Source organism: Limanda limanda, chromosome 21 (genome assembly GCF_963576545.1).
Source record: "Limanda limanda chromosome 21, fLimLim1.1, whole genome shotgun sequence".
NCBI classification, from domain to species: Eukaryota; Metazoa; Chordata; class Actinopteri; order Pleuronectiformes; family Pleuronectidae; genus Limanda; species Limanda limanda.
The window spans coordinates 6718065-6746061 of NC_083656.1; the positions used below are offsets into that span (position 1 = coordinate 6718065).

At 43.1% G+C, this 27997-nt stretch overlaps 3 protein-coding genes across 4 annotated transcripts; 1 reads left to right on the forward strand and 2 right to left on the reverse strand.

Annotated features, from left to right (window-relative positions):
* Positions 1 to 695: 695 nt before the first annotated feature.
* Positions 696 to 10744, reverse strand: pde6c (phosphodiesterase 6C, cGMP-specific, cone, alpha prime). Its single transcript, XM_061095194.1, has 22 exons — positions 10277 to 10744; positions 9300 to 9452; positions 7655 to 7744; positions 7361 to 7501; positions 7194 to 7268; positions 6998 to 7062; positions 6668 to 6734; positions 6533 to 6580; positions 6222 to 6371; positions 5890 to 6033; positions 5453 to 5518; positions 5183 to 5338; positions 4325 to 4432; positions 3792 to 3901; positions 3615 to 3702; positions 3413 to 3513; positions 3107 to 3214; positions 2885 to 2948; positions 2168 to 2242; positions 1975 to 2058; positions 1031 to 1184; positions 696 to 733 (listed from the first exon to the last, which is right to left on the reverse strand). The coding sequence occupies exons 1-22, from the start codon at positions 10742 to 10744 to the stop codon at positions 696 to 698; spliced, it is 2553 nt and encodes an 850-aa protein (XP_060951177.1).
* A 3557-nt stretch (positions 10745 to 14301) lies between these two features.
* Positions 14302 to 16506, forward strand: rbp4 (retinol binding protein 4, plasma). 2 transcript variants are annotated; one of them, XM_061094408.1, is made up of 6 exons: positions 14302 to 14384; positions 14525 to 14627; positions 14729 to 14865; positions 14964 to 15070; positions 15489 to 15701; positions 15925 to 16506. In XM_061094408.1, exons 2-6 carry the CDS (start codon positions 14526 to 14528, stop codon positions 15960 to 15962), a joined length of 597 nt encoding a protein of 198 aa, XP_060950391.1. In that variant the 5' UTR covers positions 14302 to 14384; position 14525; the 3' UTR covers positions 15963 to 16506. The 2 variants fall into 2 exon arrangements, with proteins under 2 accessions (XP_060950391.1, XP_060950392.1); XM_061094409.1 differs by lacking the exon at positions 14302 to 14384 and having other exon boundaries at positions 14502 to 14627.
* Positions 16507 to 19273: 2767 nt separating this feature from the next.
* On the reverse strand, positions 19274 to 27630 carry cep55l (centrosomal protein 55 like). Its single transcript, XM_061095478.1, has 12 exons — positions 27616 to 27630; positions 26899 to 27126; positions 26651 to 26758; positions 25298 to 25453; positions 22035 to 22091; positions 21453 to 21591; positions 21125 to 21258; positions 20645 to 20838; positions 20358 to 20481; positions 20034 to 20105; positions 19744 to 19869; positions 19274 to 19635 (listed from the first exon to the last, which is right to left on the reverse strand). The coding sequence occupies exons 2-12, from the start codon at positions 27076 to 27078 to the stop codon at positions 19432 to 19434; spliced, it is 1494 nt and encodes a 497-aa protein (XP_060951461.1). The 5' UTR covers positions 27079 to 27126; positions 27616 to 27630; the 3' UTR covers positions 19274 to 19431.
* Between the last annotated feature and the right edge of the window lie 367 nt (positions 27631 to 27997).

A 27997-nucleotide genomic window follows, 5' to 3' on the forward strand; every position in this document is an offset into this window, starting at 1 on the left:
CCTCGGTGACAGATCCTTTCCATTCAAAGCTTCCCTTCGTTTTCTCGGTGTTCACGATATACATTTCCTTTTCCTTCAGATGCTACCCATGCTATTTAAACTCTCGCATGGCCTGCCACTGCCAGAACAGCAGCTAAGTTCATTATGCAACCTAGAGTGCGACAATACCGCCACGAGTTGAGCCTGATTGGGAACATTTCAATACAGTTTTATGAGCTTTGTTTCTATTATTGATATTTTAAAGGGGGGAATATATGTTGTCCGTGTATGATGCGTTTTTACAAATGTTCATGGCTGCACGAAGCAGAGGAAGGAGAAAGTTTCAAAAGACGTCACGTCTTCGGAGACAGTTTCTCTTGCAGCCAGAGTCCCAGCAATACTTCTCAGTGATGTTTCTGACTCTCCTCTGAGAATGGTTAAACTCGCCTACTCCAGACTGGACCGTAGATCCAGACCTGACTACACTAGACCAGGGTTCGCCTAGACTGAATCCAGACCAGACCCCACAGGGCTGGACTGCACCAAGGCGGACAGCACCTAACCAGAGAGAACTACAGCTGATGTAGATCAGACAAGACCGAACTAGCCTCGCACAGATCCAACTAGATGACCCGTCAGACCAGAATCATAGGCTAGCGTAGCCTAGAGGAGTCCTAACCAGACCGCATGAGTCCAGGTCCAAGCACTGGAGGGGTTCAGCAGATGGTGCAGGTCTTTGACTTCCCGTCACCGGCTAGATAAACACAGATAAATAGAATAGATGTGTTGGCACAGGGTCACAAATCTGCCAATTTGTGTGATTGTGAACAAATTTACACAATAACAACTCATTGGATTTCCCCTAAAATTGGTGGAAAGGTGCATTGCAGGTCGGGGAAGAACCCATCAAAGTTTGGGATGGATGCACGATTTACTCTTCACTTTGTTTAACATTACGAGAAAGGACATGTTCCTCAATTTTCACTATTCTTCAAAAGGGAATAACTCAATGGATCCAGATACTTAATTAAACATTTATTAACATATTTACATTTCCTGGCTTCGTCGTCTTCCAGTTTCTTCTTCTGGTCCTCGATGGCCTTCATCTTGGCGTTGTACACCTCGGCCTGCGCGTTCCATTGTGACCTGTTGTGGTTCAGGCCGTCAAACATGGGCGTGATCTCTTTGTGAAACCTGGAGAACTCCTGTTCAAATGAAGGGAAAACACAGCGAATGTGAGTGTACGTTATTCACAGTGTGGAATACACAGAGGTTGGGTGTGTGTGGGGGGGTGTAACATGTCCCTATAGGCACAGATGTTTATCGTAATGCGTGTCTCCTCCGTATGTGTGTGTCTGTGTGTTGCCACTTGGGTTCACCAGGTTCATCTCTGCACATCCTGTTTTCTGACCTGAGGTGGCGGAAGCTACAACAACACCTCCGTAAGTCTTATAATGAGGTAGTGTGATGAATTATTTAACCCAGCGGTCATTTTGTTTGTCTGTTTTTGTGCATGACGTGTACACAATGTTTAGTTCCCCCCCCCCCATGTCTACAGTGTTTCTCATTCAGCTCAGTTGAAACGATCACCTTTTAAAAACCCTCTGAAACAGCCTTTGCTCATCAGGATTCACTTCACAGTCTGAGGCTCTAAAATAAAAAGCATTGTCTTAAAACTAATGCAGCGGATGAGGTGAAAGACGGAGTTGAGTCGCTTGTTGTGCTTCACATTAATAGATCTCAAAGTATCAATACTGATTGAATTGAGGTGAGTTAAAAAACATGTCATGGACAGAATCTCTTCTTTTTAAAGGAGCTTTTCTCGCCCTTTTGCAGAGAATTAAAATCCAATCGCAGCTGGATTCGATGGCTTTGCTCCTGTTAGACTGGATATGAACTGGAAATACAGCAGCTACAAACACACTCGGACTCAGCCTCATCTTCACTCTGAAACAGTTGAGGTTCTGCGCGGTGTAAAAAAAAAACGATCTTTACCTTGTATACAAAGGAGCACACAAAGTCGATGAAACCGCACTGCATCTTGGGAAGCTGCTCGGAACAGTTTCTGTCCATCATGGGCTGAGTGAGGAAGAGGAGAAGATGAAGGGGGTAAACAGATGCTCAAAAAAATCCTGAGGAACCTACAAAAATATATATATGTTATTGAAAGGAAGAGAAGGGCTCTTACGATTGGCTGTTGGTCCAAAACACTTCTCTCCAAATCGCCCTGTTCCCAGAACTCAGCAGCGACCATCAGCGCCACCTAGAGACAAAAAGACACAAGATGAACAAGGCGACAAAAAAAAGACAAACGAAAAGCAACACACATATTCTTTTATCTTGTAAATTACTTCTTACGTACAGTGTAACAGCGACACTTCTCTAAATGATTGAGGATTTAACTTTAACGTAACTTTAAATGCTCCCAAACAAGCGGTCGACTTAAAGCACAATATGTAACTCCACCCACTAGGGGATCGCGCAATGATAACAACGATAAAACGTTATCCAAGAGACGGGCAAATCCATGCGTGAAGTGAATATGATGAATTTAAAAGCTGACCAAAAATGAAACAAATGTCTCTGGGTTTGAACATTGTGGGAAACAAGTCCACGAGTCAAAGAATATATATAATTTAGTGAGGCATTGTCGCATATTTGACCTTAAAACCCATTTAGTTCAGCTGTCACGGCTTTAAACCCTTCTAAAAAGAAAGAACACCGCCCTATATAGTTTGTGCAATAATAAAAATGACCTGATATTGGACCCACACGAGGGAAGCTTGACTCAGCGGAGAAATTATAATAAAAATCAATAATACATTTCCTCCTTTGTTTCCCGTGACCTTTTTTTGCACCTGGCAAGTTCGCCTTGATATATTTGAAATCGGTCCTGTTCACCCACCTTGCTCTGAACCTCCCAGGGTTTGGTGATAGCTGACAAGTCGCAGCCTGTCATCATCATGGCCCTGGGGGGTGTAAGACACACAGACAGTCAGCGGGGGGGGGGGGATGATGACACCCTGCCAGTGATGCTGATGAAGTGCAACGGTCTGCTGCTTTCACAAGCCTCCGCACAGACACTGTACACATTCAAGTGGAGCTGCTTTCAAAATCAGATACTTACATGATGATTTCCTTCCTAGTGGCGTTGTTGGAGATGTAGGCGATGGCGTCCTTTTCCTCCGCCATCGGCTCGGTGGCGTTCACGATGTTCTGGAACATGGTTCTCTTCCTGCGGGAGGACACGCACACCAGATAACAGACATGAGCCAAACACATAAAACATAAGAGGATTGACGGGCTGCAGCTAAACGTTGGAGCCGCTACACTCAGCCGGTCCCGCTCCAGGGTGATTTCATGTCTGAACACTGAACTGGGGCTGCAGCGTGACAGCTGCGGTATTTAGGCCAGTGTTTCTCAGAGAACCCACTTGAAGTAAAGGGCCAGATCCGTGGCGATGATGCAGACGTCAAACAAGTGCTGCACGTTCTCGAACTGACGCTTCTGGAGGCCGCTGAAGATGTTCAGGCTCTGCACGGGACAAAGAGAGAGAGAGGAGAGGTCAGGGGCGAGCCTCTGTGTTTCCAGCCGAGTCTGTGAACTGAATTATTTTGCCCGATCATCTCTCGTACCTCCTCCGCCATGAGGGTCTTGCTGTACTCCAGGTGGTGCCTCTCCATGATGGAGGAGCCGTGAAGTTTGGCCAGAGGATGTTGACTCCTGCAGAAAAACAGATAAATTGACACGTTACACACATATTTGGGATTTGAAAAAAGAACCAAAGGACGAGTGGATGTGTTTGGACTTGCTTGGTCTGGTAGAGGTTGTTGGTTCCTCTGTGGTCGATATCGTGGCAGAAAGCAGCAGCCACCATGGCAAAGGCATCTAGATCAGAGTAGTACTTCCTCAGCTTCCCTGTCTGTCGGAGGACACGGACACATCATTGATCATATACATTTAGATTATTAGAGCGTAAAATGAAATGTTCTATCCATCGAAATCATCCTTCTGGACGTTTAAACCCCAAAATAGACAAATATTTGACGTCAAAATACTTGTTTTTAAGCGACTTGGACAATATTTTACTTGGTTTGGTGAAATTATCTTCATGAAGAAACGTTACGGGCCCATGTAAGTGGTTCAGTTTCTTGTAAAATGTGTGTTTAACTGTCACCAGATGCATATTGTGTTGTATACTGCACCATCAGCTCTAGATATTAAAAGTTAACAGGATGAGACGTCCACAGCTGGACAGACTGGAGGACATGAGCGAAACCCCCGGGGCCGCCTTATGAGACCCTCCTGTTCACAGCAGCTGGGGCAGATGTTGTGCAGGCCTTACCTGGAGCAGGCAGAACATGGTGTGGCCCACGTTGAAGCCGTGCCTCCAGTTGTGGTAGGTGATGGAACGGTAACCCTTCCTCACTGTGTACATCCACCTTGTCAGCGTCTGAGGGAGAAGAGACAACGTGATGTTATTTGTCCAGAGGGCGTCGGGATGAGCTGCGACCCAGCGTGATGTCGCTGTGTTTTTAAAACAATAAAGTACGCTCCAGGTCCCGTGTCCTAGGAAACGCTCTCTGGCCTCTCAGCTATAGGCGGCTGGGTTTCACCTCGAGAGGCTCATTACGGATCACGACAACTGCTCTCAGAAAAACAGACCCCAGGCAGTTCTAGTCTGTCACCGCGAAAAGGATTCACAGATGATACGGCACAATTCTCTCAGGATCATCGGGGCTTCATGTATGAAAATGTTCTCATCTTAAATTCTCCTACATTTATTGGCTCATACGAAAAAGGCAACGTCACATTCAAGGAAAGCTTCTATCTTCAGAAAAGTGTGGAATAACAAAGGAGTCATGAATCTAGAATCTTATAATTCAAACTGCAGAGTCAAACTGAAGAATGTCAACATAATTATTCTGTGTAATTTGAATTTACTTCCTACAAACGGTTCTTGCCATCGTCTCAAAACGCACTCATTTCATTAAAATAGGAAAATTAGTTCCACATGATTGTCAAACAGATTATACATGCATTTAAAAGTTCACTGCAAGTTTCCACTTTTTAGTATATATTATATGAAAGGAATTGTCACTCCAATTCATCCAATCTCTTCCCAGCTGGACAATGGTAGAATCTGCAAAAGCTAAACCCTCAAGAAGTCCTCCTCTGGGCCTTGATGCCCCGTGTGACTCACCTCCGCGGGAACTTTAAACTTCTCGACCACTCCGAGCTCGAAGAACATGCGAATGCCGGCTTTGATGAGGCCGTGCTCGGACACGGGGAAGTCGCTGAAGGAGAACTTGTACAGATCCTCCCCATTGACGTTGTTGGCCACCGGGCAGGTCGCCCTCTGCACAGAAACAGGAAACGTTCATTTTGTGTGTGTCTGTGTATCTGACGACTGGTTGACGGATTATTAAAGAGTTTGATCTCGTTTTGTCCTGAACGATCAAAGAAAACCTACCAACAGTTTGTACATCTCCTTCTGGTCGCAGTCTTCAGGCTCCGAGTCGAACTTTTCTTTGGTGTTCTGGTAATGAGCGGGAGAAGAATGCTTTTGAAATGACATTTACATTCTACCTGTGAACATCCTGCAGCCTGAATTCTCACATCCGCAACAAAAAGTGGAGGAGAAACATCCTGGTGTCAGGTTTTCAGACACTTCAGACGAGCTCTCAGAGCAGTAACCCCCGTAAACTGCCGTGTCATCTTATCAAGCGGATAAACGATCCGAGCTTCTGCTAGTCCTGTAATAGCTGCATCTGGAGGACTGCTACTCAGAAAGCTATTCACAACCGCAAGAACCTTTAACACCTTTTAATTCCTGCTCGAGCTTCCTTTTGAGCAAACGTCGAAAGATCACGGGTAAAGAACTCGAAGGGAGTTCCGCTCGATACTCACCAGAATGGACTGCATCTCCTCGGGGGTGCACCTGGTCTGGTACATGAGCATCTCCTGGGCGATGTCTTTCCTGTACTCCATTCGGTTCAGCCGGTCGTAGGTGTCGCAGACCAGCACGGACCAGCCGAGGAACTGGGTCAGGGCCTGGAGCGGACCATGGAAGGGAGGATGAGAGACATTTTAAGGGAACTATCATGTGCCCTTGTTGTTTATAGTTAATAAGTAATTAATTAAGTTAATAAACACATCTATGGTTGCTTTTCTTCACATAAACAGACAGCCTGACATCCAAAATAAAGCGATATGAGAGAGAGAGAATGCACGTAGCTGACCTCGGTGATCTGTTCATCGTGCTCGTCAAACGGTTTTCCATCTTTCCTGTTGAAGAAAGTGGCGATGCCCACGATCTCTTCCTTCTTGTTGACGATGGGCAGCGACAGGACGTTCTTGATGACGAAACCCGAGTCGTCCACGGCCGCTTTCTGAAAGACATTCACATCACATGTTTTAAATCTGGGCTCAGTTTGTCCTCAACACATAATCAGTAAATGCTATGTTATGACCAGGGCAGGGACAGACTAGATGTCTTTGTTTCGGATGTTTAAATTGCATGTCCTATATGTTGCTGTGAACGCGTCCTCACCTGGAAAGTGAAGAAGTCGTCTGCAGCCACGTTCATCATGTTGCAAATCTGCAGTCACATTAAAAAAAACATTTGATTTAGACAATTTAGACAAAGTGTTTAAATTTCAATCAAAGTTCCTTTTTGGGGACTTACGAAGCCGTTCTCCGCCACGTAGGTCGGCAGGCCGCTGACTAAAGCCCAGTGATCTGCAGGTGGACCACTGAGAGAGAGAGAAACACACAGAGAGGAGTGAGCTGGAGAGAGAGAATCACTCCCTGACAAGCAGGATGAACACGTTTCATCCACAATTCAAATCAGTCTCGAAAAAACACTCGTCAGAAACCATCAGGACTGACTGAGCTGCAAACTAATGATCGACAATACGAAAAATAGGAAGTTTTAAAATGTGGACTTGAAACTTTTCTTAATCTGATTGTATGAGACGACAAAGTGTTTGAATGAATTGGTCTGCGTGATACTTACGGTATGACTTTGATTTCCTCTTTGCTCTCCAGGAGGTAGTCGATGATCTTGTAGAAGATGACTTCCTGTGTGAAAAGGGAGAAGCCTCTCAGAAAAAAAACTCATACTCTCCAAACTGTGTTGGACAATGCTAAAGTTTGAAAAGAAAAGTAGGATTTAAAATGCCACATGTATCAAAAGGGAATTCATTTGTTACCCTGCCGTCTGGTGTCTTTGGACCTTTATAGGGTTCCACGTCTCCCAGTTTCACCGGCCATTCATCATAGAATTCCTGCAGGTAAAACAAAAACAGACCATCATTAAAGCCTGCAGCCACCCATGCTATCGATCTCTCACTCGCTCGCTCTCTTCTGCAGGACCAACCTTCTCTTTGGTCATGTCCAGCAGGCCCACTGAGTATCGCTCACAATTTAGATAGACCCTAACAGTGTAGAGCGCTTTGTGGAACTGTCTCTCAATGTCCGTCAGCTCCTCAAACACTTTACTGGCCGACCAGAGCAGAACCTACGAGAAAGGAAACAGGAGTCGATGTTTATGGAGCTGGTCAGTGCATTAAAGACCCCAACATGTAACTAACAGGGAATATTTTCAAGTTGATCCTGGTGATAAGAGATTTCCCGCTGGTTATCACCACAGTATAAAAAGTTTAAAGTTTACCTGACTCCTCCTGGACTCCACGTTGAACATGTAGGTTGTGTGGTGCTGCAGGGCGATGACTTGGGTAAAGTTCATGTATTTGTGGAAGAGCTGAGGACAAAATCAGATCAGACGTTTCATCAATACAAACGAAGATTCAATTCTATGGCGCAAGTCATTTTATAAAAATAAGAGGTAATGATTTGCGTATCCTCAGATTGTGGCTGAAATATGACGAAATTTGAAGTCAGTAAATAATGACTTCAACAAGTCTCTTCTGGCCGTGTTTGGCTAATCTATACACAGATTGCACAGCCATTGCACAAAGGTTTACATACATATACATTGCGTTAGTCTTCACATGCTGATTCATTGATCTCTCAAGTGTGTGTTTCTATTTTAATACCGAAGTTTACGAGAGTAAAAGACGTGTACAGCACCTGCCTCTGTGTCTTTCCACCAAACACAGAGAACACAGATAAGCTATAATGCATCTTAGCAGTTGCAGCCTTCGTCTTTCTTCTTCAAAAATCTCTTTCCTTGTGAGCGGGTTCACTCTGTATGGAAGTGTGCCTCAGTGTGTGTTTGTAGCATCTGAATAACAGGGAACGATAGTGACTGAGCTTTGATATCGACGACTGAGATAACATATTCCTAATTAAATCCTTATGTCATTTTTGGTTAAACTGGATTGCTCCAAAGCAACCGCGGTGAGGCAGTCAGGTCTGATTCCCACTGACTTAACTGGAGTGTGTTGCTCTCTACTGGTGAGATGTAATTACGGCAATAATCTTTATTACCAGCTGCTGTCGCTGGCTGATCATAAAGCTGCTTATTGTTATTGTTTTCACATTGTGTGTGTGTGTGTGTGTGTGTGTGTCCTGGAGACAACTGCTGTGTGGAGTTTATTCACACAGTTTTCACTTTGACTAATGTTTGTGCGTCTGAGTGTCAGACACAGTCGGACAGATGTTGTCGCCATGACGTCATCACAGCTGAGCAACGTGCCGCCACAAATTATTGTGTATTAAACTGAAGGTCAAGTTTAAATGATACATATTATAAAGTTATATTATTTACTGAGTACTTGTGTAACAATGTGGGTACTGATCTAGCAATGATTTATAAGTACTTGTACCACGATATAGTATTATCTAGATATTTTTCATAACATTGTGGTACTGACTACAGAGTATAGTACAAAGTATAATGTAGTACTGACAACTGATTACTTGTAATTTTTTAGCATTGACTACTTAGTACTTATGAGATAAAAATGTGGTAATGAGTACTGAGTACTTATGTAAAAATGTAGTAATGACTGCTGTTTACTCATGTGATAATGTAGTATTGAGTACTTATATAATAATGGTTTATTAACTCCTAATTATTGGGTCAGAACATCAACATGCTGACATGATTCAGTCCCATGATAATCTCTAGTTTAGCTGTATTTTAAATATCCTTTGATAGCAGCAGAAAAGTAACTGTATCAATATATAACAGTGTATATTACAGCTGCTACTTCTTAATGCAAAGAGGAAGCACTGAACAGTTTAAGTTTCTGTGTCTGATCGTTTTGTCTGATCTGTGAAACCGTCCCAGCTCCCTGAGCCGGTCGCTGCCGATCAGAGGGAATCAAAGTGTTTAAAGAGTGAGTTCTTACAGCCTCGTCCTCGGGAGTGAACTTATCGGCTCCTATTTTGTTCAGCGCCGTGACGACTCCGAGACATTCCTTCTCCACCACGAGAGGGAACGTGAGCATGCACTTGGTCTTGTATCCAGTCTGTTTGTCCACAAAGTCACAGAACTTTGGATTCTGGACGGGGGGGGACAAAGGAGAGTGTGTGTTAGGTGTAGTTAAATCCAAACAAAAACTACATCACTTACACACAACTACACAATTACAGTGTTCATTTCATTCTGTGCAGTTCAGTCAGGATGAGCCTGTAAGATGTAAAGATTATTTCCCACCACACAAAAAGCAGATCTATTTAATAAAACATGCTTTTTACTTTTCGTGCAGAGAAACATATTCTATAATTCTTTCAAGTTTAAAGACTAAATTTGTTCTCGAGTTTTGCTTTTAAACAACACTGATGAAGATCAATTACATGTTTTACTTCCTCTCATGCTCACATTAGCAATATATGAATATATATCAGACTTTTCTTATTTAGCTATTGATGAAAATAATAATAATTATACCCAGACGTACTTTTGGCAATTTAACACAGGCTTTTAACAAAAATATTTATGGGTCAAATACATATAACTATTTAATATAATTTTACTAATATATTTTATCACTGATTTTTGATTTTGTGCATCAGTGGAATTTTCCAGAATTGCATTAATAATACAGGCAGATTCAAATAAAGTAGAATAAACATCACTTTTATCAGTGTGCTGGTGAATTATTGATGTGTTCTACATTTAATCATTTTATACCATGCCCATTTAAAAATATATTTTGTTTAGTAAAGGACAAAATCTTCAGTCCAGCCTGTGATCTGCTTTATATTTTAAGTTTATGAAACAACCAATTAAGGTAATTTTTCCTCTTTTTAAAGGTCATTTCACCAATATTTTTCACAGTTTAATTTCCAATCTCCTCATCATTTTACAGACTTCTCTCCTCACCTTTGAGACGTCCGGGATATTTTGGGGCTTCCTGTTGAGCGCAGTGAACCCGACGATGCCCATGTCCAGGGGGAACACGATCTCCCCCTGCGGGTGCACCAGGTTGACTTCATACTTGGAGGTCGGGGTCACGTCGAACAGCGAGGTGGCGAGCTCGGGTACTCCGTTTCGAGAGCGACACATGTAATAGCTGACCCTGTCCGCCTGCAGGATCAGGGCGACCCTCTGCAGCACCTTGTGCAGGGGCTTCTCCACTTCCCCAACCTTCTGCAGCTCCTGGATCAGCTCGAAGATGATGGCGGCCTCCTGCACGGAGTTAACATCCTTGAAGGAAGCAGTGTCTTTGACGTCCAGAGGCGCGGAGAAGGCGGCGGTCAGGGCCTCGGCGCGCAGCTTCTTGTCAAAGTACTCTTTGGCGAACTGCGGGTTGTTCTCCAGGTACTTCTCCACGCTGCCCTGGTCTGCCATGATGAACTTTTGTGGTTTTCGATATTCCCGTCCCTGTTATTCACAGAAGCACATCACCAGCCAGGGGGGACGAGTGGAAGCGGTGAGGGCAGCCGTGGCCTGCAGGGTGGGGTAGGATCAGTGGCGGGCGTGTACGCGGAGGTGCATCCTGCTCCACGGTCCCTGAGGGAGTCACTAATGCCTCCCGTGTCCACCGACAGACAGAATAGGACACAGCAGGGCTTAGAGGCTGAGAGGATCAATGTGGCCGCTAATTAATGTGACGTCACGACATTAAAACCCCTGCTCTAAGCGTCCTTAACCCGCAAATCCCAACGCTGATCATTTTATATCAGGCACTGCTCCCGGCCCGAGGCAGGAGGCAGGAGAGTGTGAGACCGCTGTCAGGTCAAATGCCGGCGTGGACATCAGGAGAGAAACACCTCATGGTTTCATCTGACGTGAACATACACGGTGACACTAAATCCAAGTCAGGCTGGCTGCTGGTCAGGTCAGTTTTATTTTTATTCGATGTCGAAGGGCACCTGAGAACACACACGTCCTCCAGCCAGGGCCCAACAGTCCCCTCATAAAACCACATTTCAATTAGATCCACTAGACTATTTTTTATTTGGATCTGCACCAAACTGCTAATAAATATCAGTTCCCTCAACATTTCAGATTATTTTTTAATTAAGATCCATGAATTGTTCTCTGAGAAATCAAGGGGCATATTTAAAAAAAAAAGTCCTGTCTCACGACGTTAAAGAAATGAAAGAAACTAAATCCTGCCGATCTGGATCCAAAAGGGAACTTTTTGTGAGGGCAGGTCTATTTATAATATTATTTACCCACAATTACCACAATGAACAAGCACTTGGCAACAGTGGTAACTCCATGAGGTGCCTGGCTAAAGGGCAAACCAGCAATCGGAGAACAGAGCAGCTTCAATCCCAGGTACTGAACCCACACCAGTAAGGAACAGTTCCATGCGATGATCTGATCCTGAGCTGCTTCAGGTGCTGCTGTCCTATCCGTGTTGTTGCTGCTGCAGTGGAAGAGAAACCCTGAATAGCATCAGGGTTCCTAGCATCAGCCTCTGAAAACCACCGGGCTCCGAGCCATGGTTGGTCGCCTCACATATTCTCTTCCCGTGTGGCCCTCCTGCCCGTGTGCTCTAATGAAATCACCATTATTATGGAAGAATAGGCCTCGATGTGGGCATTAGCCAATTAGTGGGACTTGGACGTCTGAGAACAAGGCCCGAAACAAAGATGGCTGGCTATTATTAACTGATCTTACTGTCTGGTTAGCCGCTGGCAGGCTGGCAAGACAAGGGTTCCGAACTATTTTTCGCTGCGGGGATTAAGGCAAGCTTATCAAGGGAGAACTACAAAAGGTGTGTGTGTGTGTGAGTGTGTGTGTGTGTGTGTGTGTGTGTGAGGCAGTGATATAAATAAATATAATAAATTAGAGCGTGGAATTCCACAGCAGCAGAAACAGTTTCTCTTGATGCAGAAGGCAAGTTCAGGCAAATTAAATGTATGAGTGTTCAATACAGAGCAGATACAAAGACAAACCATAAAAAAGCATTTTGACAAAGATGTAAGAGTTGTTTGCAAATAATGATTATTGCAAGAGTATAGAATAAAGTGCAGTGTAAGAAAGAAATAATTATTTGATTTCAAACAGAAATCAGCCTTGATTTAAAATGACCTGAAGCTCTGCAGTTCAGATGTGGTGAGTTGTGACTCTGGAGACAGAAAGCAGACCCGACAGCCGGAGGCTCTGGGTAGTTAAACAATGGTTGATAAAGATCTGACAGGACTGCTGAGGCTAAATGTCATCATTTTTAACGTGTCTGCTGAAATGAAGGTCCGTAACAACACTGGGATTTCAGGCTCTGTCTGATCCTTGACTTTTAATTGTTCCTCCTTGTCTCCGAAAGCGACGACACCAGTGTTATCATCGTTTAACTTAAGAAATACAGTCGACTATTGAAAATAAATAGCCAATAAAAAGTCCTTGGTGTTGTTATTTACTTGGAACAAGCTCAAAACTTTTATTTAAATTGAACTGTACAGTTTTTAAGATACAATTGGATGATCTAGGTCAACCTGATAGAGTCTCAGTCCTTGTGGAGTCAACAGTGCTGATGCAGCTCTTTAAACTAAGGTCAAAGGTAGAGGTTGGATTGCATTATGTTTAGATAAAAGAGAGGAATACCTCTTCCACGTTGAGCTACTGCTTTCAACAAAACTCTAAAACTGAGATGGGAGCAGAAGGTGTTTCACTTTAAACTGTATTTTATAAGAGATCATTTGGGTTTGCAAGTTACTCAACTTTCACATCCCATCAAAACAAGAAATGTCCGCCTGCTTTAAGCATTACGTTACAGTTACATTGCCAAAACACACACACACACACACACACACACACTCTTATTTTGTGTCTTGGCCGGTCTTGACGATTATGAAATATTCTCACTGCTTCTGGCCAAATTCCAGCCGCTACTTCTTCTGCTCAGAAGTGAGTGATTGACGTGTTTTCCAGCGGCTGAGGCCGGTGGTTATGCAACTGCAGATGTTTGGCCCAGCTGTGCTCTTTTATTTAAACGGTTCCATGACCTCAGTGCAAAACAACAGCGGCAAGTCGTTCATAAATGTATGCATCAAAGTCACGACTTAACTTTAAAACAGAAGCCGTTTCCTGTATTTTTATATTTTTTTATAAAAAACACAAAAGATCCCTGATTTACTTTTTTTAAATTCCAGCAACACGTAAAGAGAAGATGCTAGAATAAGTTTGACTTGAGTTGATTAATCCCAGATTAACGATACAAAGGAAGTAAACGTGAGTGATCCGAAACAAACATGTGACAGCACAGACGCCGACAAACACATGATGTCATGATCTTTGATTAGTGATCACCTTTGTTTGTTTGATGCTGATTAGTCTCTGTTGAAAGTCCATGTATACCAATACAGTGCTGGAGGTTTTAAAGGTTTCCCCTTGAGTGGATAATCAAGTCATCAGCTGACACAGGGACAGTGATGCTGCTGGGAAGCACAAACACACACACACATATACACAAACACACAAACACACACACACCTCCTCTAACATTGCCTTAACTAGAAAATGGAGAAATGGCTGAAACATGCATGCTGTCAACTTTTCCACCCCCAAAAAAGAAGGGTTCAGTCCATGCACACAAAAACATCTGACTCAGATTCATGTTAACTTGCAGGTTTCTGCAGAAAATCAATCAGCTCAAATGACGAAGGATACCAATCATTACCACGTTTTCACACGAGTAGACATTTACTGTATATGTATGTTTTTATTTGCATGTGTATTGTACAGCATATCGCCGGGGGGGCCTCTTGGCTTGGTCAGTGGTTGCTTTCACAAGACCCAGAGACCCTGTGTCCCCGGTGGACGGGTGTTCAGCAGCCAGATGTGCAGAGCACACAGATCAATAGGACTGGGACCAGCAGTTATGTAAATGTTTGTCCAATGGAAGGCGGGCTCGCTGTGGGAAGAGCAGGGGAGGTTCTGGTCTCCAGACGTCCTTATGCAACTCACGTCAACAGTATAAAACCCACACAGAACAGCAGAGGAGCTTAGTGAGCTGTTTGCTACTCTTCCCGTAAACCAGGTATGCATCGACCGCAGACTTTGACTTTGTTTTTTGTTTTTATTTAAGGACTTGAAGGGAAATGAAGTGGCTGATATTTGTGTGCGTCCTTTTCTGAAACTGTCTCTTTCCCCTGGTTGTTTTTCCTTCCTCTGAGGCAGAATGCTGCTGTACGCCGTGGCCCTCAGCCTCCTGGCTGTGTCCTGGGCACAGGACTGCCAGGTGTCCAGCGTCCAGGTCATGCAGAACTTCGACAGGACCAAGGTGAGCAGGACGGAGAGAGTCGGGGAACTCACGTTATACGACTGCGGCCTGGAGGTCGTCACTGCTTTTTCAAATATACTGATCTCTCGTGTGTCTTCCAGTACGCCGGGTCGTGGTACGCCGTGGGGAAGAAGGACCCCGACGGTTTGTTCCTGCTCGACAACATCGTGGCTAATTTCACCATCACACCCGACAGCAAGATGACGGCCACCGCTCTGGGCAGAGTCATCATCTTCGGGTGAGTTCTCTTCTTCGTGGTGAAGATTCCACGACATTTTGTCTCCAACCTTTTTTTTATTTTTTTAAACAATGTCCTTCTTTCCCTTTGACCTCTAGCCACTGGGAAGTGTGCGCCCAGATGTTCGCCACCTTCGAGGACACCCCCGACCCGGCCAAGTTCAGGATGAGGTACTGGGGAATCGCCGCCGCCCTTCAGAGTGGAAGTAAGTCGCGGAACATTCAACACGAATGGGAGCAATGGTGGGAATTAGCATAACCGTTTGTCATTGGCGGTTCGGGGGGGCGTTGATCACAGGGATTTGTTGACCTTTAAATTTAATCTAATCATCCACCCTGACATTTGATTAACTGGGACTCTGAACCTGATGATGAGATGAAAATGCTCCATTGGAATAAATCTGTTGATTCTAACTTGATTCCCAATTTAAGACCTGGTAGGAAATCTCACAGATCCCAGCTCTGACCAGAAACTTCTGTGTTTCAAGTGAATTATCTTTCTAAAATGTAGTTTTAACCATAATATTTATCGTCACTTTATTTGAGGATCGTACAAGTGTTTATACATTTTTTGGCCTTGCACTGAGTTTGATGAACTGCGTTGTGATGTCATCCCGCCCTCAGACGACGAGCACTGGGTGATTGACACCGACTACGAGAACTACGCCATCCACTACTCGTGCAGAGAGGTGGCCGCCGACGGCACGTGCCACGACAGCTACTCCTTCGTCTTCTCCCGTCATCCCGAGGGCCTGAGGCCACAGGACCAGGCGGTCGTCACCGCCAAGAAGAACGACATCTGCCTTTTGGGCAAATACAGACGCGTCTCGCACACCGGTGAGTGGCGTCCGCCTCGGCGCTCGCTTGTTTGTCTAATGATTAATTTGTCCGTGCCTTTTGTGAGTCAATTCGACGAAAAAGACCAAGTGAATGATTGATGGAACAAAGAGCAAATCCACGTGATTTATCTTCCAACTTCATCGACTGATGAGATTACTCCGAAATATCAACAGAAGCAAAGTCAAACATCTTTCTCTCTCTCTCTCTCTCTCCCCCGCAGGTTACTGCGACAACAGCGAGAACTTCTACAGGCAGTGACCCGTCTGTGTGTGAAGCAGCCGCCTCTGGGACCGTGTGCCCCCCCCCGCTGGTCATTGACTCTCTCCCACCGGAGTTTCTCTTCTCTTCTGCCTGCGTGTGTCTTCACCAGAGGAAGAATCCCACTCTTCTCCAGGAACGAGCTTAAAAAGGACAAATTAGAATCTGTACATGAATATTTAAAGCAAACAAAGCTTGAGCGTTCAGGCTGATCTCTCCCAACTCAATTCAGTTTAACATCTTAGTCCGATCCTCAACATTCGTCCCATGTCGTAGTTTTTTGTGTTTGTTTTGTATAGCAACTTCGGTGTAGTGTGAGACCACCATCGTCATGGAAACCAGTGGAACTTGTTTTCTGGTCCAAGTGACAAAACCATGTTTACTAAAAACACTGAATGATCCTGAAGCACAAAGGTTGTTAATAAACCTAAATGCATACACATTAACACGTGTTCTATAGGTGTAGCAGTTTGGTTGTGTCTCCACTCTATGTTGTGTGTGTGTGTGTCTGATCCAGTTTTAGAAATAAAACATTCATATCCTGTTTGGCTCATTCACTCTTTCGATTGCCTTGAAATATTTATCTGTATTCCTGGATTGCAAATAAAAAATTCATGATGTTGACTTTGGACACTTTAAAATTCAAGTAAATATAGGATTCTCTTTTAAGTTTTTTGTTTATTTTTTTACTTTTATAATTGTGCAAAGAAACTAATGGACAGAAAGACGTGCGTTTTAGCTTAAGTGTGATTGAGCATCAGGCAAGATCTGATAAAGAGGGAAGGAGGACACTCACACACACACACACGCTGGGATCAAGCTGATGGTATCTCTGTGAAGTGAACTGTGAACATAAATAAATCAAGGTACAAAGGGATAAATCACTAGATTCAGGAATGCATGGACAGGAGGTGGAGTATCACACAGCTGACAAACAACCGTTCACACTCACATTCACACCTTCCACGCCTTTGGAATGGGGGAGAAACCCCACCCACAGTTTTAAATTCAAGATGAAATCAGGGTTAAAATCCTGTTCCCATCACACATGAACCCAGACAGTTGATCCTAATGTTGTGAATTCCTGTTTTTGTTGTTTTAGTGGTGACCTAATGTTGTCAAAGCTTATTGTAGTTGCTGTGGCTGTGTGTTAATGTTCCTGCCCAGAGACTGCAGATAGAAATGAGAATAATTCAACTCTCGAGCTGCTGAGGAGTTAAACATTGTCCCTGTCAAATAAACAAACAAATAAATCAAGCTGAAATAGTAAATATTAGATGGCAAATTCGTGGGTTTATCCATTCGAGCACAGCCTCACAGAGCTCATAATGAACAAGCTCATTATTTTCACATCTGATGGTTTAGTATCAGAGAATCTAATGGGCACCAAGAGATTCTGGAGATTGACTCAATGTTTACTTTGTAGATAAACTAAAATTAATTCTAGATTAAAACATCAGATTCAGAATGTGTGATATCAACTAGATGGAAAGGAGAATAGAGAGAGAACAAAAGTCAAGACAAAGCTAAATCAACATCAGGCTTCGTCTCAGCCGTCACTTTTCCACTGTGGATTAAAAAAATAAAAATTGGTATTTAAATTGAATTTCTATTTCAGTCAACTTTCTATTTCAGCTAAATTCCATTGGCTTTGAAATGCACTTGAAGTGAGAGAGACCATGGAGGAAAACCTACAGCTTTATTGCACGTTTCTGTACATTACAGTGCATCATTAAACAACTTTGGAGCGCATGATTACAATAAAACATGACAAAAAAAAAGACCCAGCAAAACAAGTAGGTCAGGAACAATGTGATTATTGGATCACACTGTTTTTCAAGTTACAACAACACACAAAAAACACCAAACAAATAAAGAAAGCGAGTTGCAGTGTCTATCTGTCCTAATTCTATCTGGTCACATTGCCAAGGCAGCAGGAATAAAGGCACCTTAACCCCTTTCCCCCGACCAGGAGGACCTTCACTAATCCCCTGCCTTAAATAGATTAGTACAAGGAATTAACTCCTGCAATCTCATTCAAGCCTTACAGGGCCGTAGCCTTGAAAAGTCAGGGTGAAGAAGACGGCAGCGGGCTTCACTTCCACAGGGAGGAGCACACCGCCCTGGCAGCAGGTGACGGATCAAGCTCCCAGATGCAGGTTTGTTTTAAGTCATTCAAACCCCGTGGGTGAGGTGAGAGAGGGATCTCGGTTAGGATTGACCCGTCGGACGCCAGGCGGAAAACACTGCTACACTACAGCACAACACCAGAGATATCAGAGGCAACACAGGGCAAAACAAACCTGATGGATGGTTTCAGCCACCGTTATGATTGACTGCAAATGGAGCATTGAAAAACTTTCCCTGTTATTTTGTCCTTCAGCTCATTACTGTCAAGTTTGCCAAATGGCCGCTGCTGCTTATGGGTAATTTCTCTATCTTCACACCGATCCACTATATCAATAATACATGTTACACAGACGGCATTGATCCGTGTAACTCGGAGTGGACAGCGTGTTTACAGCGGGTTTATCAATGCAACACGAGGCAGGTTTGTAAACTTCTAAACAACATCAAAAATCCACCATTACTGCAGAACATTTTATAGAAATACATAATTATCATTGCTTCAGTGAACTGCAGGCGAATAAAAGCTTTCATCTGTAAAAAGACTCACTTATCAAAAGAACCCGAGAATAAATAATTTGATCAAACACACGCACTGAAAAAAATCAAAAACAAGTAATTCAATAAGAGCTTCACAAAAACCAAACGTGAAAATTTAAATAGGAGTAAACATGTGGAAGGAATACGACGGGCGATGATCCAATCAGTCTTTGGCCTGACGACATGATAACGGCTAAAATAACTATTTATCTTGGGTGTATTTACTAAGGTCCACCTGTTGGGGTGTTAAATAAATCCCTATGCAAAAGATTATAATAATAATAATTCTTTATTTATCACAACACTATTTATTTATCTTATCCAACCTATCACCTTTGAGCAAGCATTAGAACGGGATGGCGGACATGTCAGGAGCTTTCCACAAGAGTTTAAAAATACCTTTCCCTCACCGTTGGAAAGTTTTGGTTTTCACATTGGAGCATAGTCAATAGATTAGATTCTCCTGAAAGGACTGTGACTGATCTCCTGATCTGGTACAGTGGTTCCCGACCTCTCAGGTTTGTGATCAATTTAAAAAAAGATGATGTTACCCACTAGCTGCTTTCAGACAGGCACTGAACTACAGATATTCTCCTAAACAAGTCAGGAGGGTTTTTATATGTGAGAATGTGAATGTTCATGATTGGAAACAGCTACTGGCAGCGTGTCTTTATGACCCAGTTAGGTAGAAGTTTTTTCCCTTTTTATATTTGAAGTTTCTGTAGATATCTGGAGTATTAAAACATGTATGTGTCATGAATGTTGCATGACTGGAAGCCACTGATGTGGACCCTGTGTGAGTTTAGGCGAGGCAGAAGTCCATGTGTGTAAGGAGCTCCCTGTGGCGGCTGGTGGGATACGAGGCCTGACACTGTGGACACTCGAGGAAACTCTCGTTCAGGAGGTTGGAGACTTTCGATGGAGACGTGGGGTCATCGATGGTCAGACGCTCAAACTCAAACCTGTTGTAGGAGCTGGGCTCGGAGAAACGGGCGTTGGGCTGTTTCTGAAACAGAAAACGTGACGTGTCAGGTCCACTCGTCAGAATAATGTCAAACTGTCAAATCAGACTGAATTTAAGAATCGATATCGAACGTGCGACAGTGACACTTACTGCAGACTCCAGTTTGGCGATCTGATCCCGAGCCTTGCGGAGCTCCTTCAGCACCTTGTGCAGCTGGTGCTGCATGCTCTGACGATCTATCTTTTCATCCTCAAAGTCCTTGGCCGAGAATTGGATCTTAGAGGAGGGGGCGGAAATAAATATGAGGAGAAGAGAGAGAGCCAGGAACTCATCGTACAAAATGTAATTAGAACCACAGTTATGGTGGACTCTTGAATCCTAACTGGAAATTCTCAAAACGTGGTTCACTTATTAAAAAATGTACACGTGGGGGGTGTTACCTGTTGCTCCAGTGCTGTGATTCTTCTCTGCTCCTCATTCTGGCTCAGAAGAGACTTCTGTAGCATATTTACCTGTAAAAGCCAATTACTCAGTTCAATACAATGTCATATTTAAATAATTTCCATTCAAATAAACATGGTATGAGATTCTATTCGGATATGAACAGATATCTACTGAGATATTCCATTTTAGTGAGTAACATATAAATTAAAAGAACTAAAAAAGTACTTTGACATAACGAGCGGATGACTTAAATAAATGAAATAAGTAAATATTAGAGAAGCGGGATTCGCGTGGCTCACACCAGTGAGTGAGAGCATTACCTGCAGGAGAAGTTCAGCAGATCTCTTCCTCTCCTCCTCCAGTCGGTCGTCCACACTCTCCAGTTCCTCTCTCATCCGGTCTGTCCGCTCAGACGACACCTTTCTCTCCTCGCACACTGCGTGTCTGCAAATAGATATTTACTGAAATATCTTTGAATACTTACATAATGTATAAAAGGGTTCTTCAGCTTTTTAACATTTCGTCTGGCGATAAATTCAAGGTAGGTTGAATATTCCACTGTTTGTTGAGTTTTGGATTAAAGATCCGACTCTGCTGCTCTGCCTACCTGTTGCTGTGTCGCTCGGCCTGCAGCTGCATCTTGACCTCGTCCAACTCTTTGCTCTTGTCATCGTACTTTCCCAGGAAGGCCGACAGCTGGCTGCTCTTGTCCTCGTGCCTCCTCTGCAGCACCAGCATCTCGTCCCGGAGCCTGGTCACCTGCTCCTTCTGCGACTGCAGCTCGGTCTGAGCCTTCAGCTTCTGGAGAGCAAAGCGTAAACTCACATTTTCAAAACTGCATTTGCTTCGTGTCGGCTCATTTCTTCCACAGATCAATTATAAAGATGTCTGCATCCAAGGAGAGTGGATATTTAATGGGGTTGGTTCAGTCGCATGTAGATTTAGCAATTTATCTGAACGGAGTTAATGTGAATGAATTGGAACATAGTTTAACAAGGAGACTTCAGGGTTTGACAGGAACGTGAGCAGCAGAAGTCACAAAATGAAGAAGAGAGACGGTCATCAGGTGAAATCCTTCAACATTTACCTGTTCTCTCTGCACATTGAGCTCCTGCTGGCCTCTGGTGACCTCATCTCTTTGGCTCTTGAGGTCTTTCTGCAACTGCTCATTTTGGCTCCTCAGCTGAGCATCCTTCTCTGGACCTGCTGGGTTTGTAGAAGCTGTAATAAAAAGTATATATGCATTTAAATCACACCGCAGAATCCTCCTCAATTTCCTTTTTCAAACACTGTATCACACCCAAAAACCAACAACTGGCAATAATGCAATACCGGCTGGTTTATATATATGTTTTTGTTAGGTTGTCATGTTTTGAGCAAACAATCATAGGTTGAGGATGTTAGAGGTTTCTCACCATCTGAACCGGCCTCCTGCTTGGTTTGCTTTGCCTGAGCGAGCTGCTGCTCCATGTCCTGCGTGCGGGTCAGGAGCGACTGGACGTAGGCCTCTCTCTGCTGGTCGTACATCAGCCACTGCTGGTTCTTCTCAAGAGCCTGGTGGTGAGAAGCAAAACCCTGTAAAGTGAGAAACTGCGCTTAATATCTGCTGCTGTTCAATTCAAAGACACTGAAAGAAGTTTTTTGTTATTGTAGACGTCAGGGACAAGAGTTCGCTTTGTAACAAAAGGATTTTTCATCATGGCTGCAAAGAGAAACACTTCTTTCACTTCTTTTTGCTTGTATTCAACATTAAACAAAAAACCCAGTGTGTGCTTTGTTGATACTGACAAAACATGAGTACTGGATATGTTGGAAATATGGAATGATTAAATTCCCGAAGGCTCTGAATAAGAAAATGAAACGCTTCAAATATACATTTGATGGGTGATGATGTATTTCAGCTGCACAAGGTATTAGAACCAAACATTTTCCAGGAGGAAGTCGGCGTGTGGACCCACAGAAACACACAGAAAGAGTAAATCATTAACTGAACTCACATCTCTCAGTTGATCTTGTACCAGAGCCAAGTCGGCGGGAGGAGCCTGTCCGTTCTGCTGAGAGGAGAAAACAAACTTTTGAGATACAGCTCGGTTCATACACAGAACTTAATTTCTGCCCGTCATGTTTTCTTTCAAGTGGAAAAACACCAACACAACCATCAAAAATAAATACACAAATCCCCCAAGCAAGCGTTGTTATTCTACACATTGTGGCGTCTAAATTAATCCCAGTTAAGGGAATGTACAGACAGTAATTACAGACAGAACTGGAGGCTTGTAGTCTGTGATATTCCACAACATAAACTGGGACTTGTTTTGACATAGAATCAAAGAACGACTGAAGTCGTTCTAAAGGAAAATGATGGACGCTCTCCCTTTGAAGTGCTTCGTGTTTGTGTTGTTGTTTGTGTCTGTTGTTTACCATCCCGTTTTCTGTGAAACATCTCAGACACTAAAAAACAGTAGGTCTGCCACAGGCTTAAAAAAAACCCTTGTAGGTTTTTGCGTTAAATTATTAATCTCCTTAATTTTTCATGACGCGAGAAAAACACTGCTGCGAGTGATCAATCTGCGCTGCTATTATTTCGGAGGCCGGGCCGCTCCACCCGCGGCCGACGGGCTCAGGGCGGATTCCTCAACAGTCGTTCATCTCATAATTCTGTCACCCTGACCCGGAGGTCGACACGTCTGATCCCTTCCCAACGCCTAAGCTCCAGCAAACTCAGAACTGTCACAGCAGCAGGCATCTATACGATCATCTCCACGCTAATGCTGCGTGAGCTCCTCCACTGCCAGACAAGCATCATGAGCTCGTCAACTTTTTCCAGATGGATTTCAACACGCCTCCCATAAGCTAAGCCTGCAAATAGCTTCTGTGGATCCAGGGAGAACGAGAGGGATGGATGGAGTCGGGGGTCGGGTGGTCAGAGAATATTTACAGTGATACAAAAGGGAGCTAAGCTGAAGGGCTTCGTAGAGTGGAAAGCATTCCTGGTATATTACTCCAAAGAGGAGGAAATGTACTCTGAAAGACAAGTACAAAGTATTCCTTTACTGTCCAGTACATACTCTGCTTTTTAATACTGTCCAACTCTGACTCCGAGAGGTAGTGGCTTGAAAATCAAAGCAGGAGTTATGAAAAAACAATCTGAGCATTTAGAATCATGGGAAGCGTTTCCAGAGATTCTAGTTGACCTTTGAGAGGAGAAAACAAAACAATGAATCTTTAAAAAACACTCCATCTGTGTAGTGTTTTTGCTTTTTTTTTTTTTTTTAAATCTCCTCTTTTCCTTCTTCAAACTTTTCTTCTCACTCGGCCTTTGTCTCAACTGAGTCAAGGAGACATAATGAGCGCTCTGTAAGTGTGCGGCCAGGGCCTGCCGGGCTCTGAGCATCAAAGACCAAGAGTCAGCGCTGTCTCTCGATAAGGAGGAAAAGACGACCGCTCCGAGGGAACCAAACGGCCACTTCAAAATCACCAGAGAGACGAGTTTTGATGATGATTATTGTATAACGCTTTAAACAAAAGTGTCAAAGTTGTTGTCGCATCTGTCACAAAAACCCCTGTGAGCAATGTGTCATTATACTGGTACTGAAATAATGTGTTTTTACATTCGCAAGGTTTTATTCTGAGCTGTGAAATTACTTTAGTTCTCACAATAACAAATTACCGAAGCTGCTTCTGCGGGAGGGAGGCGTCTGCAGCCGAGGGAAACAATCAGAGGTCCCACAGTGCCACCTAATGGCCGAAGGAACAAGTGCATAGGCATTCCCAGGCATGAATCCTATAGGTGCACTGGCTACTGATCTGAAAAGGTGCTACAACTTTTCAAAAACCCGGCCAAAGGAAAAACATGGCACCAATTCTGGCAAAGTTACTTGTTCCTTTCGAGCACATTTCTGTTAGTCAGACGGTCGCGTCGCTCGAGCTCACGTCCATTCGTCACCGAAATTGAAGTTGTCAAAAACCAAAATTCAACAAAAATATGTTGAAAAATCTCTTTTATATGTATAAAGTAATACAAATCTAAAGTGTGAAGAAGCTGAAATTTGAAATAAAGAATAAATCCAGTGTGTTCTTTTGTCTTCATTCTAGGATATCATTCAAAGCTGATGGAGACAATGTGAAATTATTATTATAATTATAATTATTATTATTGTTATTATTATGTCAGGCTGTAGAACTTCATGTTCATGTCAGACAACAGAAACTTTAACAGTTTGAGTTTTGAAAATCTGTAAAAATCACAGATGTAAACGTGAAGGAAGCTGAATCATAAAGAATCTAAATAGAATGAATCAAACTTTAAAACCAGACTGTTTCAACTGGTTTATAATAAGAATACGACTACTACTACTAATGATGATGATGATAACAACAAGAACAATAATAATCATATAATCAAATACTAATGATGATAACAACAACAACAATAGTAATGACACTCATCTCAATTTGACGTTGATCCGATGAAAACCCTGGTACAAGTACATCAAAGTAAAAATGTGGAATATGGCCAAAATGGCCACTAAATGCAAGATAGCAGGCTTCCTGTTGTGTTTTTCCAATTGCACCTAAATACTTTTTTGTTTGTCTGGTCATGATACACCTGTGTATCGATTTTTGTGAAGATCGGTCAATGGGAACACGTTCCAGGGGTCTCGGGGGGTCTTGGGGGGCACCGTTGAGCCATTTTGCGACGCCCATTGAAAATTCCTTCAGAATATGTAAATTTTCACCACTTTCTAACTTTCTGCAAATTTTGGTAAGAAGTTGAGCATGGTAAAGCCCTCAAAAAGCCAATTAATTTGCCTGAATAATAATAATAATCCTTACAATTTCAATAGGGTCTCACCAGACACCTTTGATGTCTGTGCTCGGGCCCTAAAAATCAGGGATGGAGGATATTAGAATGGGGAGGCAGAGGACAGAAAGCTGAGTCACACTGAGGAATATACCCACTCAACACCAACTCTGTTCATCAGAGATTTCTGCCAAAAAAGAGAGAAACTTTTCCCTCAAGATTTCTAATAATCTCATTGAGGATTTGACTCCATTCCTTCACATTTCTTTTTTTACCAAGCAGCCTGTGAAAAAATGATTTATAATATTCCCAGGGCTAGTGTTTAATAACTAAAAGATAAGTCACAGAAGTGCAGATTCCCAGTAAGATAATTGGCTGTTTGGCGGAGGAGAAGACCCCCCCGCCCCTAACTGAGACATCCAGACAGGTATAGTGGCTCTAAATTGGTCAACTCACCGTCACCTGTGTTTCCAGGGACTGGCAGCGAGCGGTGACAATCGTCAGCTTGTTTTTCAGGTTCTCTGTCTCCTGTGACATGCTCTGGAACAGCGTGTCCCGCCGCTCCGCCTCCTTCCTGCGCTGCTCCAGCTGGGCCTGCAGTGACGCCACCACCTGAAAACACACACAAAAAAAAAGCATTATGAAACAAATGACAACTTCACTAACCTCTCGCGCTACAGCCATGTGTAGCCTGTGTTTAAGCAGAGACAGTTTGCTGAGGGCGTTTGCTCTTTTCCAAGCAATAATCCGCTTCATGCAAATGACAGCAGCTAGCGGAGTGTCGCTGCTGTTGGCAACGGAGCTGCTTTTTGTTTTTAGCAGCATAGTTAAAGATAAAATATGTAAGCGTTCGTCATTAAAATATCTAAAAACGACAGCATATTGTAAATGTTTTGTTGATTCATGTTCTTACATTGTCCCGAAATGATTCCAACAATATTCAAACCCAGAGAAATCCACAATTGCATTCAAGGTAACAGGACGCTTCATACTTCCCCAGCGGGTTTGAAAACGATGTAATCACTAATAATGGATCATGATTATTAATGTGGCCATTTTCTGCGTAAACACTTTTATACATGACCTCATCTGTGAACATGCTTGTGCCCGAGTCAAGACAAGTAGATTCTCAACAGATATGGTGGTGAAGACAAAACTCCCATGATTCCACGCTGCAGAGAGACATCATCAAACTAGGTCTTATGGTATCGTTTTGACTGAGAGAGCCCTTAAGGCTAAAGTTACATGTTGTCGATTTAAAGAGGAAAAGGCAAGTGTGAAAAAAACATAAATTTCTCCTTTTGTGTAACAAGTCACGTCACAGTCAGTCCGGCAGTAACAAGTCTCGAATACAAACACAAACAGAGACCGACTGCAGAGGAAAATGCTCAGTTTATAAATATCAAGTGAACAGCAGACTCACTATGTGTTGGCATGCACTTTTTTTGCCAGCTGTCTAAACTTCACTTAGCTGAGCTGCTGTCAAAAAACAGCAAAGAAGGAAGCCATTTCCCCCCCCAACTGTTTTTGTGGCAGCTCAGAGGAATTCTATGCTGATATTCCCTTCTGACAGTTGTCTGCTGCTGGCAATACATATGCCACCAACACAATGCCGAGAGTGCAACAAAGAGATTACTCTGCACAGCTGTAGGTGGAGCTCCTCCCCCTGGGTAGAAGAGTGCAGCCCCTGGGTGTCCACTAAGTTTATCTATGTGTCCATGTGTACAGAGGACTTTTTAAATGGATATATGTAAATACAGAACTATCTTTAAATGTTCAAAACCCTAATTCTGCATCCTGTATACATACCTCTCCTCCTCTAGCTGACAGCTGCTGTCTCAGAGTTTCCAGATCCTGTTCTTTAACCAGCAATTGCTGGTTGTTCCTCTCCCGCAGCGTCTCAAGGTTAAGAATCCTCTGACATAAACAACACGGGGAAACCAAATAAACGTCAGAACACAGACGAAAGGGAAACAGACATGGAGACATGCAGGGATTCTGCAGCTGTACCCCTGAAATCCCTAAATGCAAACAGACAAAGCAAACAAATGTTTTACCTCCAGCAGCTTGCTGTTGTCTGAGTCGGGGGGGCGGACGTGTCGTTTGGCCACTTCATCGATCTTCCTCCTCAGGTGAGCGTTCTCCTTGCGGACTTTCTCCAGCTCGGCCTCAGCCTTGGAGTTGCTGGATTTGAAACCCAGCTTGCTGACAATTGTTTCTTTCCCTTTGGACGTCATGGCTGCTGTGGTGGTTCAGTTATTTCAATAACTCGCCTTGCAGTATGACTACAATCAAAAGAAGGTACATTGGCAGATTTGAAGAAAAGTAGTCAAAGGATATTTTGTTAAAAGCTAAATTACAAACATATATTCAAATGGCACTGACGCTTATGTTATGGGTAATTAATTAATCTATATAAGGCCATTTTGGATTTGGTTTCTGATTTTTCTTTTCAGATATATTTAAAGGATGTTGTTATTCTAGCATCTGGCTTTCTGATATCTGGGCATGTTTGATGCTTTTATCATCGTCTGCTCATAAAGAAGAGTTTAAAAGCACAACCAGGGAAAAATGGCTTTTATTCTTCTACAGACTGATATGAAAATTTGTCATTTTTCGGCCCTATCGTTCATTGTAAAAATGCAAATCAGTTCAAATGTGCAGCCCCTGGGTGTCCAGTATGTTTATATATGTGTCCATGTGGATATCTGTATATACAGAACTATCTTAATTGTTCAAAACCATGTCTGCAACCATGCGTCATGAATACATACCTCTCTTCCTCTAGCTGACAGCTGCGGTCTCAAAGTTTCCACTTCCTGTCCTGTTGAACATAAAGAGAAATTACACAAAGCAAGTGGAAGAAAAAATATTATTTACAAACAGGGATGAGGAAAAAATAATCAAACACTTAATCGAGTTATTCGAAAAAAGAGTGAGGAGAAGCACAAATTAATTTAATATCACCCTTTCTCCATAAATTAATAATCGTATCATACTTAACCAGCTTCCTTCAAATATGTTGTTGACCTTGGCCCTATATTGCACATCATGTACAAAGAATATATGTAGTAATAAATACAACATACTTAACCAGGATTGCTCAACACTTGAAAGTACCAACTATAAAATACTATTTCTAATATTTCGAGGACT

Coding starts and splice junctions, on each gene's coding strand:
- cep55l (XM_061095478.1), bottom strand. CDS start 27,078: ATGACGTCCAAAGGGAAAGAAACAATTGTCAGCAAGCTGGGTTTCAAA. Junction 25,454..26,650: donor TGTCAGCTAGAGGAGGAGAG/GTATGTATACAG, acceptor GTGTGTTTTCAG/GTGGTGGCGTCACTGCAGGC. Junction 19,870..20,033: donor TCACAGCACTGGAGCAACAG/GTAACACCCCCC, acceptor CCCTCCTCTAAG/ATCCAATTCTCGGCCAAGGA.
- rbp4 (XM_061094408.1), top strand. CDS start 14,526: ATGCTGCTGTACGCCGTGGCCCTCAGCCTCCTGGCTGTGTCCTGGGCA. Junction 14,866..14,963: donor GGCAGAGTCATCATCTTCGG/GTGAGTTCTCTT, acceptor TTTGACCTCTAG/CCACTGGGAAGTGTGCGCCC. Junction 15,702..15,924: donor CAGACGCGTCTCGCACACCG/GTGAGTGGCGTC, acceptor TCTCCCCCGCAG/GTTACTGCGACAACAGCGAG.
- pde6c (XM_061095194.1), bottom strand. CDS start 10,744: ATGGCAGACCAGGGCAGCGTGGAGAAGTACCTGGAGAACAACCCGCAG. Junction 7,502..7,654: donor TGGAGTCCAGGAGGAGTCAG/GTAAACTTTAAA, acceptor CCTTTCTCGTAG/GTTCTGCTCTGGTCGGCCAG. Junction 2,949..3,106: donor ACTAGGAAGGAAATCATCAT/GTAAGTATCTGA, acceptor TACACCCCCCAG/GGCCATGATGATGACAGGCT.